The following is a 20965-nucleotide window of genomic DNA, read 5'->3' as shown; positions in this document are numbered from 1 at the left end:
AAACTTTTGCCATGACGTTAGAACTGGTACACCGTTGTCGCTTGCAAAAACAAAATGTTGGCACTGTGGGTGGAAACGTGCAGCTTAAGGGACGGTAATATTATAATATTATAAGGGGAGCGAAATCTGAGCGGCTTGTTTTTTCACATGCTTTCAGAGAAAGGCTTGCCAAAACAAAGTTACTGGGTTGTCCCTTTTCACGTTTTCTGGGTTGGTAAATGCACCGGGGACCCGATTATAGCACTTAAACACGGAAAAAGTCAAGATTTTCGTGATATGTCCCCTTTAAGTCAACGAAAACATAACATTCACTTCGCACTTAAGAATATTATTTAGTGAGTATACAATGAATGCCTAATCATTTTACAGTAATAGGCCTATATTTCCCATATACCTCCAACAACACAAATGAGATGTACAGTATAGGAATTCAGTGACTCAAAAAAAAAAAGATGTTTTAATGAATATGAGGGTTACGTGATTATAACCATGTAATTGTAAATGCAGCCAGAGGTGGCTTTTACCCCAAATTTGAGGCAAGTCCCCTAGTGATATAGATAAGTGGCAATTTAGTGATATGAGCAATAGTGAGATATAGTCACTATATGCAAATACTTTTCATATGGCAAGATAAGAAATATTTAAGAACATAGTCATTCATAATATAATCTGTGTTCTGTTCATTTAATAGTATTTTGTGAGAACTTCTACATTATTAAGCTTTTGTTAAAGCATTTAATGACTTCCACTGGTCTAACCCAATGCCGTTGGGTTGATTCCATCATATTTTTTCCTTGGCTTGAACAAAAGCAGTTAATTTAAATGTTGACTGACATGACTGACAAAATTTATACCATTGTGTACTCAGTCATAATGTCAGAGAAATTCATTATTATCTCTGGACTATAATCTCTGGACTCTGCCCTGAGTTTCTTTCAGTCATAATTTATTATGTGTGAGAAAGATAAAAGTGAATCTGGCTTAAGATCAGTTAACACAACCTCTATTAATACCAACATGGAGAAAAATTTACAAAGAGACAAAAGACTGTAGGGCACTTAATGGTGAGATACGATGGGGATTCGTTCTCTCTCTCAGCTGTCTGTGCCTTTCTATGTGCTGTGTCTGTTGCAGATATACAAACATTAACTGAACAGATCAAAACTTAAAGCATATTTAAAGTTAAGCATCAGCTGCTCTCAGAAATGAGTAACATGCATTAAGAAACACAAAAGAAGTGCAAGATATAGAGAGGTTAAAATTTTTAATATACATGAAAGTATACATTCAAGAATTGAGGAAAAACATCAATAGAAGTTCGATATAAACTTTGGTCCTTTTTATATGTACATCATTACCAAATATCCAATGACATGAATGATGTACAAATGACTACACCGTTGAGAATACTTCAGAGAACATTAGATGGCCATCTATTCTTCATAAACCAAAGCAAATGCTTGGCAGAATTTTAATTGAATTTTCTTGACTAGAAAATAAAATGACACTCATAGGACTTTGGTTCCCCTTATGAAATGAGGCCATAATGAGTCAAATAATATTCTATTGTTGATTCCAGATCATGTAGAACTACTTAACGTGATTTAAGACACTAAATCTTGTCGAGTATGTTTCTGTAAGCTATGTATGGCACATTCCTTTGTCCTGAACATCAAATTATACAGATGTGAATGCTCAATGATATATAAAAGAACATTTAGTATTGTGTTATAATATAAAATTAGGTGCGTATAGAGTTGAGAGCTGTAATTTGTCCAGGTGATTTTCGAATACTTCACTGGGTTTGTAAACAGCATTATTATACTGTATATTTCAGCCTCACAAATGGAAATCTGGCGTATGTGACTTTGTGTTTATGGTAGGTCTATTGTAAATGCTTTATTGCGAGCAGTCCAGATACCAACTTAATGCGCTAAACAGCCAGCTGACCTCAGGCACACTCCACTATTGTGGCCAGCAAAATGAGAAAAAAAATATATTGATTCACATAATTACCTCAAAGCAATTTTCTAAAGGTGTATTGCTGAAATATAGGCTTCCCACATTGTCGGCTTTCCAGTCAATAACTGACCCTCCAATGTTTGAAAAGCCGAGAGAGAGAAAGAGAGAGAGAGAGAGAGGAAAACTACTAAGAGTTGGTGCTGCTGAAATATACGGTATCACACCATAAATATCTTTTTAAATGGTGACTGAATGTTTAAACTTTTCCAGGTGAATGGTTACAATGTTTTTATGGCTACACATTAATGCCTTTCACTCTTCAGAAACTCTCAATGCAACCATGCGTTTTGGAAAACTCAAGCTAGTATAGTTAAAGCATAAATCTTCCCATTCAGTCAGGCCCTAAAAACAACATGGACCATTTCAGACAAAGAGTAAGCGTGTAGAGCTATACAGCATGTGACAAAAGTGAACAAACGCTATAGTCAATGTGCTCTCAGTGCTATGTTTTGACAAGTGCTTTGCTTAATAAATAATAAGAGCAGTGTTTCTCTGGGGTCTGAACTGTAACAGAGAGAAAATATCTGATTAATATCAAGCTAGATATCATCAGTGAGAACTTAGGCCCTGTCCCAAATGATGCACTTAACGTGGCCCTGTGGTCTTGTGGCCTTCGCTTGCACAATATTTTGTCGAGGTGTCACATTTGTCATGTTTTATGATTTAGTACGGGACTCGAGCGCCACATGTGTATATAATGTGCCTTCTATGTGTCGTTTTGCGAAGCCTTCACAGCAAGCTATACTTTTTATCAGCTTATGTGGCATTATGTCGCCAAAACATTGACTATGAAGTGGACTGCGAGGGTTGATCTTGTCATTTGGGACAGGGCAATAACAGCATGTTATGGTTGACAATACAGTGACAGATAACAGACATTTCAAAAGTATTTCATAAGTGTAAAAACATAAGGGTGGCAAGATATTAGTGTATAATGTTCCATGTCGAAGTATACCCTTGTGAAAAAGAACACTTTAGCATACCTTTAAAAAGGCAATTATTATGGAAATAGTAGGCCTAGACTTAAGTGTGAACTGAATGTAATGTTTTCGGACACTTAAGTGCATGTTAACTAGAATTAAATGAAAATACATTATAATTTGCATTTATATTAAATTTGGTGTGTTACTTGACCCACTTATGTAGGACTTAAGTACATCTTTATATGTAATTTCATAAATACTATTGTCTTTGAAATATAAACACTACTGCTGAATTTACTGATAAGCATTTATGGTAAACTGAAATATACTTTAATGTAATTTCTATTGAAATTTGTAGGTCATGTATTTAAAATATTTGTAATTACACATTTGTAACGATGAAGTTACAATTTAGTACGTTTAAATTAACATACTACAGTTAAAATTATAATCAAGTACTTTACATGTGCTTTAGTATGTTAGTCAACACATCAAAATAAGTGTACTTCTTTAAAGCACAGCAAAATTATTGAAACAATGTAAATTTGGTGATTCGGGATGATTAAAACAAAGCCAGTTTAAAACAAAACCTCTAATTTGACATTACAAAGTGCACTTTTCAAAAGTATATTTAAGTATGTTAAGAAACAGCATGAAAGCATACTTCAAGTGCACTTAAGTGGCCTTTTGTTTAATTGATATTAACTGCAAGTACAGTTGTTTAAAAATACACTTTTACAATTTAAAGTACATTGCAAGTTCACATTCAATACAGTTAACCACTTTCAAATGAAAATTAGCCCAAGCTTTACTCACCCTCAAGCCATCCTAGATGCATATGACTTTCTTCTTTCTGACAAAGACAATCAGAGAAATATTATTAAATATCCTGACGCATCCTAGCTTTATAATGGCAGTAATGCGCTACCAAACGAGTATGAGCTGAAGAAAGTGCTTCCATCCACATCCATCCATCATAAATGTACTCCACACGGCTCTGGGGGGTTAATAAAGGCCTTCTGAAGTGAAGCGATGCGTTTGTGTAAAAAAAATATCCATATTTAACAAGTTATGAAGTAAAATATCCAGCTTCCGACACTTTCTTCAGCTCATACTCGTTTTGTAACTGCCATTATAAAGCTCAGATGCGTCAGGATATTTATTAATATTTCTCCAGTTGTCTTCGTCAGAAACAAGAAAGTCACATACACCTAGGATGGCTTGAGGGTGAGTAAAGCTTGGGGTAATTTTCATTTGAACGTGAACTAATCCTCTAAGCACACTTCTTTTTCACAAGGGTACACTAAGATAAGTGGCAATTTAGTAAACTTAATCCAATTTAATTGTAAATTAGTGACCGGAATACTAATCCAGAAACTTCAAATAAAGTTGATCGATCATTTCCAACATGTGACTAGACATCTGACATTTGCAGAGTGTTTCAAAGTGTTATTATTCTAATAACTAAATAAAATGATATGATGTTTTGGCCACATATACACATTACAGATATTACTTGCATGCACTTTTTGTTTTGAGCCACAGTCCAGTGAAAGTGCAAATGAGGAAATTCATCTATAATTCACTTGAATAGCTTTGGCAAAGGAGGACACAGCGTATTTATATTGACTAACATTTAGAGCAGTGAAACACATTACACCTGTCACACAGAGCAACAAAATGTGTAAATTATAGTACATATCAATTTAAAAATAGCATTCTAATCCTAATCAATGACACAATGTGCTTATATAGTCATGGTGCTGTATTATAACTATTATAAATAACTATTATATGTGTTTCAAATGTACACATTATACACATATTGCTAGTTCTGCACCTTCCTTTAAAGAAATAGCTGAAAATGAACAAAAATGAAAATTTTGTCACCAGTTAGTCACCTTCATGTTGTTCCATATTAAAATTTATGGAAGCTTGTTTCTGCCACTGAATAAAAGATAAAAAAAAAGGTAATACGACCTTTTTATCTGGCAATTCTGACTTTTTTTCTCAGAATTGCGTGATATGGCTTTTATAAAGTCATATAAAGTCTCAATTGCGTGTCTTTTTTCCCTCAGAATTGGACTTTAAAACTCGTAATTTTGAGGAAAAAAGTCACAATTATCTTTTAAATTGTTTTATTCCATTGCAAAAAACAAGCTTCTATACAATTTACTTTCTTTCCTTATGAAACAGAAAAAAAGAACAGTTGTTTTTTTCCATGCAGTTGCAACGAATTTGGATTGAAGCTTTTAAGCTTCAAAAGGGACAACAAAGTACTACAAAAGTATCAGAAAAGTGGTCCATATGAGTCATGTGCTATATTTCAAGTCTTCTGAAGCCAAGTGATAGCTTTGGATGAGAAACATCCACCCACGCTCTCCTTTAGCATGTTCAAAGAGTTCAGGAGAGAACTAATCATTATTTTGAATCAGATGTTTACACTGAATCCATTGATCAGGTTCAAAATGGCAGTCTGTTTGATCCGTTTGCAAAACATAATGATCTGGATCTGGAGTCATTAACAGCTCACTGCGGGGAAGATTTTCAGTTGATAATGACATAATTTTCATGTCAAGGTTATTGTGTGATTTCGGAAGACTTGGAACAAAGCACACAGGTCATATGATCTAGGTTTAGGTTATTTTTATGGTGCTTCTCTGTCCTTTTTGACAGCTTCAGTCCCCTTTCATTGCAATTACATGAAAAGAGCGACAACCACGGTCTTCAGAATATCTACTTTTATGTTCCACAGCAGAAAGAAAGTCACACAGATGACACAAGGGTGAGTAAATGATGACAGAATGTGTATTTTTAGATGAATTATCCATTTAATAGTGACAAGAACCTAAATAGTTCATGTCTTTTGCTGTTACTAAGTCATACACTTCCTCCACAGGCCTAACCTGGACAAAGACAGTGAGAAGAAAAGGCCTTCCCTCAGTATTTCATTATAACGTCTCAGAGAGAGAACCTTGCTTTAAATAGGGAAAATACTTTTCTGTGCCATTGAGAACTCACCATATAATGAGCACAACACCAGCATGTTTAATTGGCCATTTCAGCAGTGGTTAAAACATCAACACAATTTACTTAGTCCTTATCTGCAGATCCCAGCTACAATAATCCATTCCTTATTTGTTTAAGACCATTTCCATGTTTAAAGAAGACAAGTGGACATCTTTAAGCAACAAGATCTTGAAATATCACAGACTTTCACTGTCCAAATTGGGATTTTGAACCTTTAATTCAGTCACGAAACTTGCACAGATTGGCTGGCAGTGTTCTCAAGCCATCTCTGTGTGCTTGAAGAAACGTAAAAATGTAGGTACATTGTCTTCTAGTACATTAAATGGTCTCTTTCTGTTCCAAACTGTTTTTCTTGTGCGGTTGGTAAGTGCTAGTGGAGCCATTGCTCAGGATGGAGCCTTTAGTAATGCCCGTACTGACCGTGGACAAAGGGAAACTCTCGTAACTCTCGGGTGGCCCCCAGCAGCGGCATCTGGAAAGCAGTGATTTCAGCTCCTTCTGGAAGTTATTGTTCAGGAATCCATAGATCACTGGATTGACACATGTCGACGCCATGGCCGTGAGGTGACAAGCTGAGAAAATAGCATCATGCTGGCATACGGGAATGGCCTCGTGGTTCCAGTCAAAAATCGTGTTGAAGACATTCAGCGGGAGCCAACACAGGGCGAAAGCTGCTACAATTGAGGCTAGCATGGCGTTGACTCGCTTTGAGCCTTTGGCCTTTTTCTGCCGTCCACCTCGAGCCCTTTCGACCATGTCTTTACGTCGGCTGAGACGCAGGAATATGCGGAAATAGCAGACTAGAATGAGCGCCAACGGTAAGCAGTACTGGCACAGCAGCAGCGTTGTGGTGTAAGTGAGCCGGTTGCCCTCAGACGGCCACTGCTCTATGCAGATGAAGTGATCGCTGAAGGGGTTGAAGGGAAGACTGAGGTTGTGGAAGGGCGAGTTTGTGAGGATGTTGAAGGAAAGGAACGGAAGGGAGATAAAACACGCTACGATCCAGATAACCGCTACAGCCAGGTAGGAGTGTCTGACGACTGGCTTCCAACCGGTGGGATGGATGATAAGCTGGTGTCTTTCCAAGGCGATGAGAACCATGGAGAAAATCGAAACTGTGACGGACATACACTGGACGAATGGCGTCACCTTACACAAAGCTTCGCCCAAAATCCATCGATCCATTAGGGTGTAGATAATGGTGACCGGCAAACACACCAGGCAAACAAGGATATCGGAGCATGAGAGGTTGACGATGAAGATGTTGGTCACGTTGCGCATCTCTTTCTGTCGCGTGATGACTAAGACCAGGCAAGTGTTGCCCACCAGGCCCACCGCTAACATGGTGCTGTATGCTACAATAAGGAAGGTGGTGCTGCTGAGAGAGGTTGGACAGACGGGATCCTCTAATAACCAAGACCCAGAGCTGTTGTTCAGATGAGACCGCTCCATCGCTGCTCAGTTGCAGTTGTGTCTCTTGAAATGTATGATGACTGCTCTGTCTGGCTTAATCTCCGGGGAAGTGAGAAAATGAAGTGGAATTGTCCAGCGTAAGACTGCTCCTTCCCAACACCAATTTCCTTTTAGTTTCCGAGTTGTCTCATCTTGTTTTCTGGCATACCACAGAACTGACGATCTGTGAAACCTGTGGACAGAAGGATAAAAAAAATAGCTTTCAAGATCAGAAGAAAAACCAAAGTTGTAAAACATGACAACAATATGAAATCCCCCCACTCGGATTCATTCAAACTGGGGCATTTGCTCCCTCAGATATTTTGAATGCACATCCAAAAAGAGAAATTTGTGATTATTATAGGTAAAAACAAACAAAACATAACTGTTCTTCTAAAATGCTGTTGCATAAAAAGTCTACATTTGGTCAGTCCAATCACGTTACATCATCTACCCACCCCTCATTTCACTCAAACACACACACACACCAAGATGCTAAAAATAGGCGCATGACGTCCTTGTCTCGTACAGTCACATAAAACTGAGAAACACATTGTCATAAACGCAAACAAAATCTAGACCTTTTCAAGTGATCCGTGTTAAAAGCAAAGCTGAGTGCTTATCTTTCTGTTCAAAAAAATATACTTATTATAGAGAAATGGGACAGACAGAGTCGTCTTGTTCTCTTCTTTGATATTTCTTTTGTTCTGCTCTTTTTGACTCTAGTCGTTTCATTACTTTAACGTATTCTCTTCATCTCCCTCTTTGTATTCAGCACATACAACACCAAAGTAGTGAATTATGAAACATTCTCTGGTAAATCTCTTTTTTTGGGCAGTCTATCTAACACCCCAAAAATGGCACAAGCAAGCAAAAAAAAGCCTCATAAATTTTAATTCTGATTGCAGCTTGTGTCATGAATTTTTAATGTAGCAACAGTGAAAAAAATATAAACATCAACATTGTTATAATAACAGACACTCGGTTCAGTAACTCGACTAGAGAGAAATCATATCCAGACAACACAACAACATGAATATGCTTTGACTTGTATCTATATAGGAAAAACATTTTACTTACAAACTTAAAAAAAAAAAAAAAAAAAAGTCTTATTGTTTACAGCCAAATTTATTATTTTTTTATTTGTTCAAATTATATTTATAGTTTGACTCAAACCTTAAATTTTGATTTAATATTAATCAAAAATATTTCTTATCCCATGGGCAAAAAAAGCATACAAAATAAAAGATTATTTATTATAAAGGCCATATTTAATCAATTTATTTTCTTAGATATTTTAATCCTATATTTTCTTGCTGCCTTCACATGCTCTCAGAATTATCATAAATACGAGTTTCTTAGGTAAAAATTGCACATGAACACCCATCACAATGCGATGAGCTCATAATCACGACTTCATAAGTGGGAATTATCAAATTTACATGAAGGCAGCATTAGTTCACCCAAAAATGAAAATTCTGTCATTTATTACTCACCCTCATGTCGTTCCACACCCGTAAGACCTTCGTTCATCTTCTGAACACAAATTAAGATTTTTTTTTTTTTTAATCTCTCATAGAAAGCAACGAAATCACCACATTCAAGGTCCAGAGAAGTAGTAAAGACATCGTTAAAACAGTCGACATGACTGCAGTGGTTCAACCTTAATGTTATGAAGCGACGAGAATACTTTTTGTGTGCAAAAACAAAACAAAAATAACTTTATTCAACAATAACAACTTTATTCATAACATTAAGGCTGAACCACTGTCTTTACGATGTCTTTACTACTTCTCTGGACCTTAAATGATGGTAATTACGTTGCTTTCTATGGGAGACAAAAAACCTCTCGGATTTCATCAAAAAAATCTTAATTTGTGTTCAGAAGATGAACGAAGGTCTTACAGGTGTGGAACGACATGAGGGTGAGTAATTAATGACAGAAATTTCATTTTTGAGCCTGGTCTCATTAGAAAAACGTACCCGTGGGAAAATACGCAAAATACGTACTAATACGTACATATAACTGCAGTTTCAATGTGAAATGTCTGAGTGGCGCTAAAAATGTAATGCTCCATTATGTTTTAAAATAACGTACCACCAACACTACACCTAAACCTACCCGATAGTGTTAACAAAAGCAAATGTGACATAAAAAGCATCCGTAATTGTGTCGTTTTAGCTTGTTTTGATCTCTCATCTTTGAGCTCTTTTACCGAGACTCATTTTTCACCCGATTCAAGGCTTCCCTCGTCCTAAGTACAACGCCGTATCAGCTGAGCTACCAAGCAAGCTTATGTCAGAAAAGTGAAACATATGGAGCCGGTTAAGCAATGCCAAGTCCAAAATATATTCGTTTACAAATCGTGCACTGTGGTAAAAAGCGTTTTGAAGTCATAACATAACTTTATTAATCCATAATCTGACCCTGTAATCGTAACTGTGTATGAAAACGATTAAAAGCGCTTGCCGTTTTACTGCCTCTAGCGTTAATTTCTGTTGGAAACTGCAGTGATATGTACGTATTGGTACATATTTTTGCGACTAGTGAAAACGTTCCCACAGGTACATCTTTCCATGAGACCAGGTTGGATTTTTGGGTGAACTAACCCTTTCATTTCACCATAAACAAAAGCTAAATTAGCTATAATATGTTAAAAAACAAATAGCTATAATAATAAAACTAAAAACGTTTAATCAATGTTAAGTCAATGTTTAATGTAGTTTGCTTATTTAATGTTTATTGTGATGTGAGAAAAAAAAAGCATCATATATTGTGTACTAACAAAAAAAAAAAAACAGAAAAATTGGGAAATTGTAAAAATGTTACATTTCTCTTAAAAGCAGGCTATAAATTATGAATAATAATATTAAACAATATTTATTCAATGTATAATATCAGCCATCAGATCAGTTATTGTTTAGAACATTAAAAATAAGCAACTATATAATAATAATCTTTATTGGTGCATCCTCAGTAACTGACACAGAACTGGAACAGACTAGAGATGATTACGTGATGTTATACAACTTTGTTACGAAACTCTTCTGGAAGCGCAGGGATGGTGTAGAGACTGAAGCTCAGGGATGCTAACGTTCAATCCCCACTGCACCAAAGTGCCATTGAGCAACACTTGTTGATCCAAAAGTCTTTTCCCTATACTTGCACAAGGGCATAAAAAACATACATCCAGTACTGGTAAACTCTGTCAAAAAATGTGAGCAGAAAACCTGATAATTAAAGCAGCACTTGCAGCAGCACTCCTTCTCTCCATCTGTCTCACACATTTTTTCTTGATGATTTCTTAAAGTGCTCTGGCTTTGCAGTAATAGTTACTGAGCCTGCACGTATAAGCACACTGGCAGGTGATGAATAACCCAGTGAGGTTTAACAATGGGAATCTAATTATGAGCAGAATCCTGCTGCGTTAAACCCATCTGATTTCCTCAAGCCAGAGTGAGACTTCAGTACAGCTCAAATACATACAGCTACGGAGAAGAATAAATCCATTCGGTTTGCCCTGTCTCTCATTTGGCTGAGAAAATACTTAGCCAAACATAGTAAATACATTATTTTAAACAATATGAATATTCCAAACAATTAACAACCTAAACTGCAGCAAACAGAATTGCAAAAGAAACGGTCTCGTTAGTTCTCACAGTCCTTCTCCGAGTCTACTCTTCACTGCATGACCGCTGGAAAAAAGGGCACACTCATTAGCAGTCTTTAAAAGTTAAAATTACAAATGAGACACCCTACTGGACAAAGTATTTTAAATCAGGGAAACATCCCTGATTTAAACAAATGACCCGAGGCTTTGATTGGACAGGAGAGAAATAATGCATTAAGAGCGTAATTCTGCATTCAAACAGCCAAATGACATTTAACAGCAGACACCAGAGGCAATTATTGCATAAAGCTTGAGAGATTACATAATCACCATAACAATAATAGCTGTGATTGGCATTAATGAATAATTCATTAGATTATGTACATTTAAATTGATTTATGATTGCAGACTTTTGAGAATGCTTTTTTCATTGAATCCACACACACGCTGAGGCCGGTGTTTATTCTCTCCCTCTGCCGAGTCGTTTCCCTGTTGGACGCCAAAGCGGTTCCATTGGCTGAGACAACTTTTTACATATACTTTATTCAGTTATCCAGTGTACGTAGCCCAAGCTTTACTCACCCTCAATCCATCCTAGGTGTATATGACTTTGTTCTTTCTGATGAACACAATCAAAGTTATATTAATAAATATCCTGATGCATCCGAGCTTTATAATAGCAGTGAACAGGGGTCACGAGGATGAGCTGAAGAAAGTGCTTCCATCCACATCCATCCATCATAAACGTACTCCACACAGCTCCAGGGGGTTAATACAGTCCTTCTGAAGCGAAGCGATGCATTTGTGTAAGAAAAATATCCATATTTAACAAGTTATGAAGTAAAATATCTAGCTTCCGCCAGACCGCCTTCCGTATTTAAGTTACGAAACAAATGGAACTGGCGTCGCGTCAGTTACGCTTTTTCCGTAAGTTGAATAGGGAAGGTGTAGGATGTAGCATAAGCTTTTTGAACTGTGAAAGTTTTACACTTTCTTCGTAAGCATTATACGAAAGGCTAGATATTTAACTTCATAACATGTTAAATATGGATATTTTTCTTACACAAACACATCGCTTCGCTTCAGAAGGCCTTTATTAACCCCCTGAAGCCGTGTGGAGTATGTTTATGATGGATGGATGTGGATGGAGGCACTTTCTTCAGCTTCATACTCATTGATCCCGCTCACTGCCATTATAAAGCTTGGATGCATGATGCAATGAAACTGATTTCTGACAGACTTCTGAGGCAGCGTAACACAGACATGCCACTTCTCCCAGAAGGTCCGGGAGTCTCCTGCATATTGATAGCTGCTCCCTGACAGGCGCAAGTTATATACAATATCCCGGAATGCCAAGACACATTACACCACCGTTACACCAGGTATTATCACGCGTTTCAAATACATCTTCTGTGACCACTTTCGTTCGGATTTTGTGGAGACCCTCGCCTGTTTTTTCATCACACTCAACTACAACACTTTCACTTTCGGCACACGAATACTAGTAAATGAATGATCCCATGTTAGTCGGTTTATGCAAATGAATATAATCGTATAATATAATTTTTTTATATTATGGTTGGGGGGGGGAGTTTTTGCAGGGTTTTTGCATGAGTTTTTGCAGGGTGGGATGTCATAGAATTATAATGATCTACAACAAAATAGAGGGTGCTTTGGTGATAACTAAGTGAATATTGAATTTCTCCAATGCTAATTTTTTTGGTAGAAAGGGCATCAAAAGTGGAAAAAGTAGGTAAAAAAAATTTACATTTACACACAAACTGATCATCAGCTGCAACTTTAAGACGCCATATTTTTTTTTAGCTCAAGTGTCACAGAATGGAAAGCCCAAGATTGTGAGATATCAAAGGCAGTGAAGGAACATCTACACTGCCTTCAAAAATCGATCAGATGAAGGTATCTTCATAGTGACACAATCATTGCATTTGGATGAGCCTTGGTTTCTTCTTACCGCTGTATCCTGCCTGCCGAAGCAACATTTTTCAGCTTTCGGACACAGCCTTAATGAGACACAAGTGAAAGTAATGGGTAACTAGGGAAACTAACATGGGCGTAATGAGTAAATATGGAATCCGAAACTAAACAGAACGTAGAAACAGGAACTAATGGAAACAAAACAGAATGTCAAAATAAAAGTCTACATAACAGAACATAACCGTGACTATACTTAAGTGTGAAATGAGTGTAATGTTTTCATACACTTGATTGCATGTTATTTACAATTAAATGAAAATGTATTATAGTTTAAATTTATATTTAATGCAATTAGTTTAACTTAGTGCTTTTTTGACATACTTCAGTAGAACTTAAGTATATCTTTCAATGTAGTTTCATGTTTGTGTTTGAAATATGGTAAAAGTGTGCTGCCGAATTGACTGACATTCAGTGGTAAACTAAAATATACATCTGTGTCATTTCTATTGAAACTTGTGTATCACGTATTTAAATATATTTGTAATTACACATTTGTAATGAGGAAGTTGCAATTTAGTACACTGTAAAACATTTTCAGCTGGTTAAACTTAGAAATGTAAGTTCACCTGCTGCCTTAAAAATGTGAGTTAACTCAACTTGAAAATAAGCTTTGTTTCAACTCAAAAATAGCCAAGACAACGCATTACTTTAAGTTAAAATTTAAACTTAAAATAATGCATTGTCTTGACTATTTGTGAGTTAAAACAAAGAGTATCTTCAAGCTGAGTTAACTTATGTTTAGTTGAGTTAACTTCTAAATTTAACAGCTGAAAATGTTTTACAGTGGACATTTAAAATATATTAACTTTAAACGTAATATCAAACAACATACTACAGTTAAAATGATAATCACGTATTTTACATGTGCTTTAGTATGTTAGTCCACATCAAAATAAGTGTACTTCATTAAAACGTGCATTAAAGAAAAACTTTTAATTTGAAATTATTACAAAGTGCACTTTTTAAAAAAGTACTTAAGTGTGTTGAGAAACATTCATGAGAGTGTACTCTCTTCAAGTGGCCTTTTATTTCATTAATGGTATATTATCTGCAAGAACAGTTTATATATATATATATATATATATATATATACATATATACTTTAAAGATTTTAAGTGTCTTTAAATTGTATTGAGTACACTTCTTTTCACAAGGGATAGCAACAGCATTATTTAATAAATGATTTGGTCATTAATGATCATGGAATTGAGCAGCGTGAAGATTCTTTTGGAGAAGAAAAAACGAGGGCGCAATTTTCATCATTCCCTTGAAGAAATGCACCATCAGCCCTTTATTGAAGAATCCATCTAAATAGAAATAACTAGCTTAAGTGTAATTAACATAGATCCCAAAGGGTTATTGCAGTTTACTTACAAGTGACAGTAAATCAATCACAGAGTCTCAGCCCAGATGTGCCTCACATACGGCTGATAAGTGGTAATAAAGCTCATTATTGCCCCATCTCTAACCGCCCCTCCCTAAAGGACACTGATTGTTTTCAATTAGGATTCTGTAGACTCTGCCAATGAATCTCCTCCTGTGACAGTGTGTCGAAATGAAGCAGAGATACTCTGTTCAATATCTGAGACAAAGAGCGCATGAAGCACCATTGCTTGCACACATAAAGGTTAAAACCTCAAAAACAACTTCCCCACAGAGCTCTCAAATCGGTCTCCATGACTCCTCCATTTTCAAATAGACAACATGGAGGGAAAGAGAGCTCTGGTCAGCCCAGATATGCTGTTGACTTATTTCAGACACCTGTAACATGGAGGTATCAGTAAGCTTAATCTGTTAGCTGGTTTCTAGGTGGACCTAGCTGGATATTGGCTGTATCTGTTATGGTGTAGCACCTTCTGGTAGACGTAACTATCGAAGACCTATCTGATAAAAAAAAAAAAAATAGAGTGAATGCACTTTTTTACAGTTCAAGGCTTTCGTAACTACATCTGGTTTGACCATTACTCTGACACATTTCTATTAGAACCAGCATTAACTTCTTGAGCAATTTGAGCTACAGTCGCTTGTCTGTCGGACCACACGGGCCAGCCTTCGCTCCCCACGTGCATCAATGAGCCTTGGCCGCCCATGACCCTGTCGCCGGTTCACCACTGTTCCTTCCTTGGAGCACTTTTGATGGATACTGACCACTACAGACCGGGAACACCCCACAAGAGCTGCAGTTTTGGAGATGCTCTGACCCAGTCGTCTAGCCATCACAATTTGGTCCTTGTCAAACTCGCTCAAATCCTTACGCTTGTCCATTTTTCCTGCTTCTAACACATCAACTTTGAGGACAAAATGTTCACTTGCTGCCTAATATATCCCACCCACTAACAGGTGTCGAGATAATCAGTGTTATTCACTTCACCTGTCAGTGCTCGTAATGTTATGCCTGATCGGTGTATATTGTTAATGTTCCATTATAGCAGATGTTTTACAAGTGCCTGCTTCGTTTTGGAGAGGGGGGCCATCATTTTCCTGGCATATGTAAGTACTCACAGTTAGAGCACAGGTGATTTTGGCTTAAAAAGTTCTGAAAGAAGATGGCAGATTTTTTAGCTCATACTTCCAGGGGTTCTGTGCCAGTCGAACAACTTGCATTGAAATGTATGAGAATGCTAACGGATCTCTCCAGGTATTATAGATCTCTTTGTTAGAAACCAGCTGCCGTGCTCCCAAAAACAACCTGAAGATGAATTTCCTAGCAGGACTCTCAGCTCATTCGGGGCTTTGCTGGCGCAGTAGCTGAGAACAGCTAAAACTGCAGGTCCCTGTTGACTGTAGACTTCTGTTTTGCCAGAAGTGCAGGTATGAATTTTTAAGAGGTGCTGCGTGAGTTCATGACTAAGAAAGAAAAATGAAGTAGTGCTGAAACTCAGCGATGCCTACTTGTAATACGTTACCACAAGCCATGCCTATCTTTCTGAAACTTAATTGTACCTGGTGTGTGTTTGGAGAGAGAAGTGACAATGCCTGTTCTTTCAGAATTGCTGTATGGAAAACATGCCACAACTTTTTTGCCAACACTCAAGCTTCAAAAACCTGTGCATCAGCATGCATAACGCAAAGAGCGCCTATATTTATAACAGAGCTTGCCACAGGCAAACACATCCTGTGATAGCAGGAGGGATCCAAGATGAGCTGTAGCTTTGATAGTTCTCAGATGTGGCACAACCTACAGGGCTCCAGTCAAATGAAAAACATGCATGTTTTATTAAAGTTAATGAACAGTGGCGTGCTGTGATGTGTGGACAGAAAGTCATTAGTTGTTTTATATTGTAAAGGGTAAAATCATGATTTGCATTCAAATACAGCAAGTTTAAACATGTCTCTGTGCCTGCTGAGCATTTATTTAGAAGAAAAACAGCATGAGCTTTACTAAACAGTGGGGTTCAGAAATGTGACACTGCTAACATCTGGGATTTTGTCCTTGATCCTGGAGAGTTTTAGGATTTTGACCGATTTAAAACAAACAACAGTTCAAATGAAAAAGAAATATTTAAAATAAACAATTATATTAAATAACTACAATTAACGTATAAATTACATAATATTATGTAAAATGAATAATAAATTGATAAAACAGTAATAAACACATAAAAAATATTAGTCCCCCTGTGGTGAAAATCAAGTTGTTTATATGTCTATGTGGTGTTTTTAATATGCTTTAAGACAAACCATGTGCAAATTCATCAGTCAACACCATTACTGAGTATTTTCTCTTTAAATACTGCAGTGAAAAAATACAGTCTCAAACCTGCGCTGGTGTTTCTGACATCACAAACTACCTTGTAACCAATCACGTCAATGTGCCGGTGGGCTTTAGCATATCATTAACTTTGACCGCTCTGAAGCAGGAGGCTAAAGAGAAGCCAGGTTATACCCCACTTATCTTCTGAGTTGTTAAAGCGTTTCAAAGGATGCTATTTTTACAAAAAGCAGCTGTCTGACTTGCGAACGGGAACATGGTTTGTGTAACATTAGCAACACATTATTAGCAGCTGTTTGATAATGTAGTCAAGCAAAAGGCTAATCATATTACCATCATGTGTCTGATGTTGTAAAGCGATACCATTGTGCAGTGTTTACCTCAGTAAGTTGACCGAGTGGATCTCTGAGCTCATGTGAGTGAGTGGAGGCCGGGCTAATTAGCATATTCATAGATCCGCGTATATTAAATGAAGCAAGGGTGTAGAGTTACATTCAAGCTATTTTAAGGCATGAAGATTTTTTTTTTCACAGGAAAAAATGTTTAAATGTGTCATTTTGGTGATCAAAGATGAGTTTTAAGGGATAAAATTATTGACTACAGTGGGACTTGAATGTAACTCAACACCCTTGCTCATGGTTGCACATGGTTTGTCTTACAGCATATTAAAACACCACATAGACATATAAACAACATTAAAAACTTGATTTTCACCACAGGGGGACTTTAAATTGCCCCTGTTATGCTTTTTCAGATATGACCTTTCATGTAGTGTGTAATATAGCTTTTTGTGAATGATCAAAGTGCATGGCAAATATAGTTATTGTCTTTTAAAAGAAAGAAATGATTCTGAACTGCCTGAAACAAGTCGTCAGTAATTCCAGTCTGCTCAAACCTATGTAGGTTTGTAATAAATGTGCATAATATGGTCTTCATTGGCTGCTCGTGAACAACGTCTACTTTGACCCTCAAACACTGTAGTTGTAGCTGAGACTGGAAGAGTTTAAAAAAAATGCTGTTTTCTACTGCGAAAGCAAATCCACTTTGATGCACTTCCAAAGAATGAGGACTCACGCTGGAATAGATACGGTAAAACTGATGCCATCATTACTGTTCATATCACCGCCTATCAAGTGCTGAGGAAGATCCAGAGCTGAAATTCAGATAATGGCTGTTTGGTTTCCGACACGAGCTGTAAGCGGTCGACCAATCACAAGAGACTGGGCCATCTGGCCAATCAGAGCAGAGCAAGCTCTCAGAAAGGAGGGGCTTAGAGAGACTGAATCCTTTATCAAACCATTTCAGACACTGTGAGAGAAGAGCTGATGCTGCAATGGATGTTATGAGAAAATCTGTGTTTTTGACCTTGGATGCTTGTAAACTTGATCAAACTCTCACTTGAGTTTATTCACTTTATTATACAAAGAATTTATAAAAATTCCTTCAGTGCTGCTGTTCTCCTTCCTCTTCCCAAATCTTACTGTTCACCATGATAAGAGAGAGAGAAACTAGTTTTAGATCAGAGAGGCAGACATCAACTGAACGTGTCAAAGATGAAAGGTGTTTCATGAGTGCACTCTGTCAGCCATCTCACTTTCAGACTTTTATAGCATCTTAGTTTTCTCAGAAATAGAATACTAGCAGTAAGGCTAATAGACCTTATTTTGATACTAAAACCGACAGCTACTACCTCTCTATAACCAATATTTATGCACATCAAGTCAGTAATAAAAAACCTAAAGGACAGGACAAGACTTAGACTTAAGACAAGAGTTAAACCGTTCCAGACCTCAGAAACCAAACTCCAATATTACTTGAATATCATTTTTTAAGAATATTCATTACAGGTCACAAGAGATCAGATAATAAAAACTGGTTTCCCAAAGTTTTCAAAAAAGAAAGAATTCTTGAGATGATGCACATACTGAGATGACTTATGAATCTGGCTGCATATGCTTATTTTTATGAGGCAAAATAAGATCATGATAAACCATATGAAATGAGAAGACATTTTTCTTTGTCATGCCACCTGTTTTACAGAAAACTTTTGTCTGCGAAGACCTCCAAAACCTGTATTATGAAACTAGAACACTAGTACTTACATAAACTAGTATTTTTGTAGTAATAAGCAAACACAGCGAATCGTCAAACCTTGCCAAAGCTGATCTGATCTGCAGTCAGTCTTAAGCTAACATCAGAAGATATAGCTGGCATTTGTTCCTCATGCACTTATTTATAACTTTATACCGCTTATGTAACAGGTGTCTTTAGTTTGCATGTCTTTGGCGGGCGATAATGAGTTGAGTGTGAAACAACATTTATAATGAAAAAGCAGCGCTTGCCCATTTCACCAGCGAGTGTGAAGACAGCGCGTGTGAATCAATGCTTCACCGTTTGCATCTGTCTTTGATTCCTTGGGTTGTTAGGCATTTATGACGTTAGAGAAACAGAGAAACACAGCCCAATTATAATGAGCACAGCAAACCAGTTATGAATATCCAGCATTCATAACATTCAAATGGTGGAAATGACTTGGTGTGTTTTTTCAGAGCCAAGCACTTGTGTTAAGAGGCTGGCTCTTACTGAAAGAGCCATTAGCTTGAGATGAGAAAGATATTTACATATTTCCACAGTAATAAATGCAAAAGCATGAATAATGGCTACGTGACCGTAGCACATTCTGGTGTACGGAGATATCTTTTCTGTTTTGAATGAGAATGAGATGACGTAGTAATTAATTTGATCAACATACTTTGCTAATAAAGCTAATATGCATATCTGAACTATGATCAATCATGCCCAAAAAATGCATTTATGGGGACTGATTTTTATACTGTACAAATCTCCTAACCCTACTCTTAAACTTGCCCATCACAGAAAACTTTATACATTTTTACATTTCCCAAAACATAAAATAAAATAAAATATATCTTCATTTCGTATGATTTATAAGCTGTTTTCCTCATGGGGACCACAAAAAAAAAAAAGACATTTGGTCCCCATAATGTAGAGAATACCAGGTACACACACACGCAAAACATAAACTGAATAGAACAGAACAGAGTAGAATAGAACAGAACAGAACAGAATAGAATAAAACAAATAGTAACAGATCAGAGCAGTAGAATAGAATAGAATAGAATAGAATAGAATAGAATAGAATAGAATGTGACAATATAATAGGAGAACACCATAAGAGACCAACATTTTTCAATATAGAAAATAACAGAATAAAGCAGTGCAGGAGAATAGAATAGAATAGAATAGAATAGAATAGAATAGAACGCAAACAGATGATCATAACCATGATCATGCCTACTGACAGGACTGAACAATTGATCCGATCTGAACCGAACATCGTCGGAGTCTCCAATGTCACGTACGACTTCGAAAGTATGCAAGAGCTTTCCGACCTTCTGCATCCATAAATGAAGGAGGCTGAATCCCTAATGCCACACTGTAAAGATCATTTTACCAAGAAACAAATACGCTAAATGTTTCGCTAAGTTCCCCTAATTAAAACCCATTGTGAAACTCTGCTCACGCGCATCTTACCGTGTATGACTGGCGCAAACCCTGTGTCCGTGACTGTAGCTCGATACGGCGCTTTCAGATGTACTGTTCTCTCCTGTGCAGGAGTAACTGGTGGTTTGAGGAGCTGAGGTTTATCAAGCAAACCTGAGGCGCAAGAAGGAGGTGCCTTCAGAAATCGAGCGCGAGAGAGACTCGCTCGCACATGGACTCGATCGCGGCGGTGTATCTGTTGACATTGACTTCACCAGAGACCCATATGTTATAAATAATAATAGGCACTGAAAAACGTTCCAATTATATTGCCTTCAAAATCTTTTTCCTAATTAAATCCCACACTGAAACTGCAGCCCTCTGTTTTAGCACACAGTGATCTGTTGAAAAAGGTGTCATCAAAAAGAGTGTTCGTGTTTTACACAGTAAGGACTTCTCATAAATTTAGGAAAAGTGTCATCCATGCTTCACTGTTTATTAAGCTTTTGAGCTTTTAAAGTGATAGTCCACCTAACAACAGTTTCGGTTCCCAAATGTTCTATTATTTTGGATATGTGGTCAATAATTATTTGAATTAAAAAATGTTGAAAGGTATAATCAAAGTAACAGTTATGTAACAGATGTCAATAATGGGTTCAGTGAACTGTATACTTTAAAAGCACTGTGTGCAAACATAATTTATTTTTTTAATGGTT

At 36.8% G+C, this 20965-nt stretch overlaps 1 protein-coding gene across 1 annotated transcript; it reads right to left on the bottom strand.

Moving 5' to 3' along the window:
• Positions 1–1247: 1247 nt before the first annotated feature.
• npy8br (neuropeptide Y receptor Y8b) lies at positions 1248–20594 on the bottom strand. The gene is made up of 2 exons (XM_051904298.1): positions 20301–20594; positions 1248–7620 (listed from the first exon to the last, which is right to left on the bottom strand). The coding sequence occupies exon 2, from the start codon at positions 7425–7427 to the stop codon at positions 6294–6296; it is 1134 nt and encodes a 377-aa protein (XP_051760258.1). The 5' UTR covers positions 7428–7620; positions 20301–20594; the 3' UTR covers positions 1248–6293.
• Positions 20595–20965: the final 371 nt, after the last annotated feature.

This window comes from Ctenopharyngodon idella, chromosome 8 (assembly GCF_019924925.1).
Source record: "Ctenopharyngodon idella isolate HZGC_01 chromosome 8, HZGC01, whole genome shotgun sequence".
In the NCBI taxonomy this organism is placed as follows: Eukaryota; Metazoa; Chordata; class Actinopteri; order Cypriniformes; family Xenocyprididae; genus Ctenopharyngodon; species Ctenopharyngodon idella.
Note: the sequence above shows the minus strand (reverse complement) of the source record. Positions and strands in the feature narration are given on the sequence as shown.

Coding starts and splice junctions, on each gene's coding strand:
- npy8br (XM_051904298.1), bottom strand. CDS start 7,427: ATGGAGCGGTCTCATCTGAACAACAGCTCTGGGTCTTGGTTATTAGAG.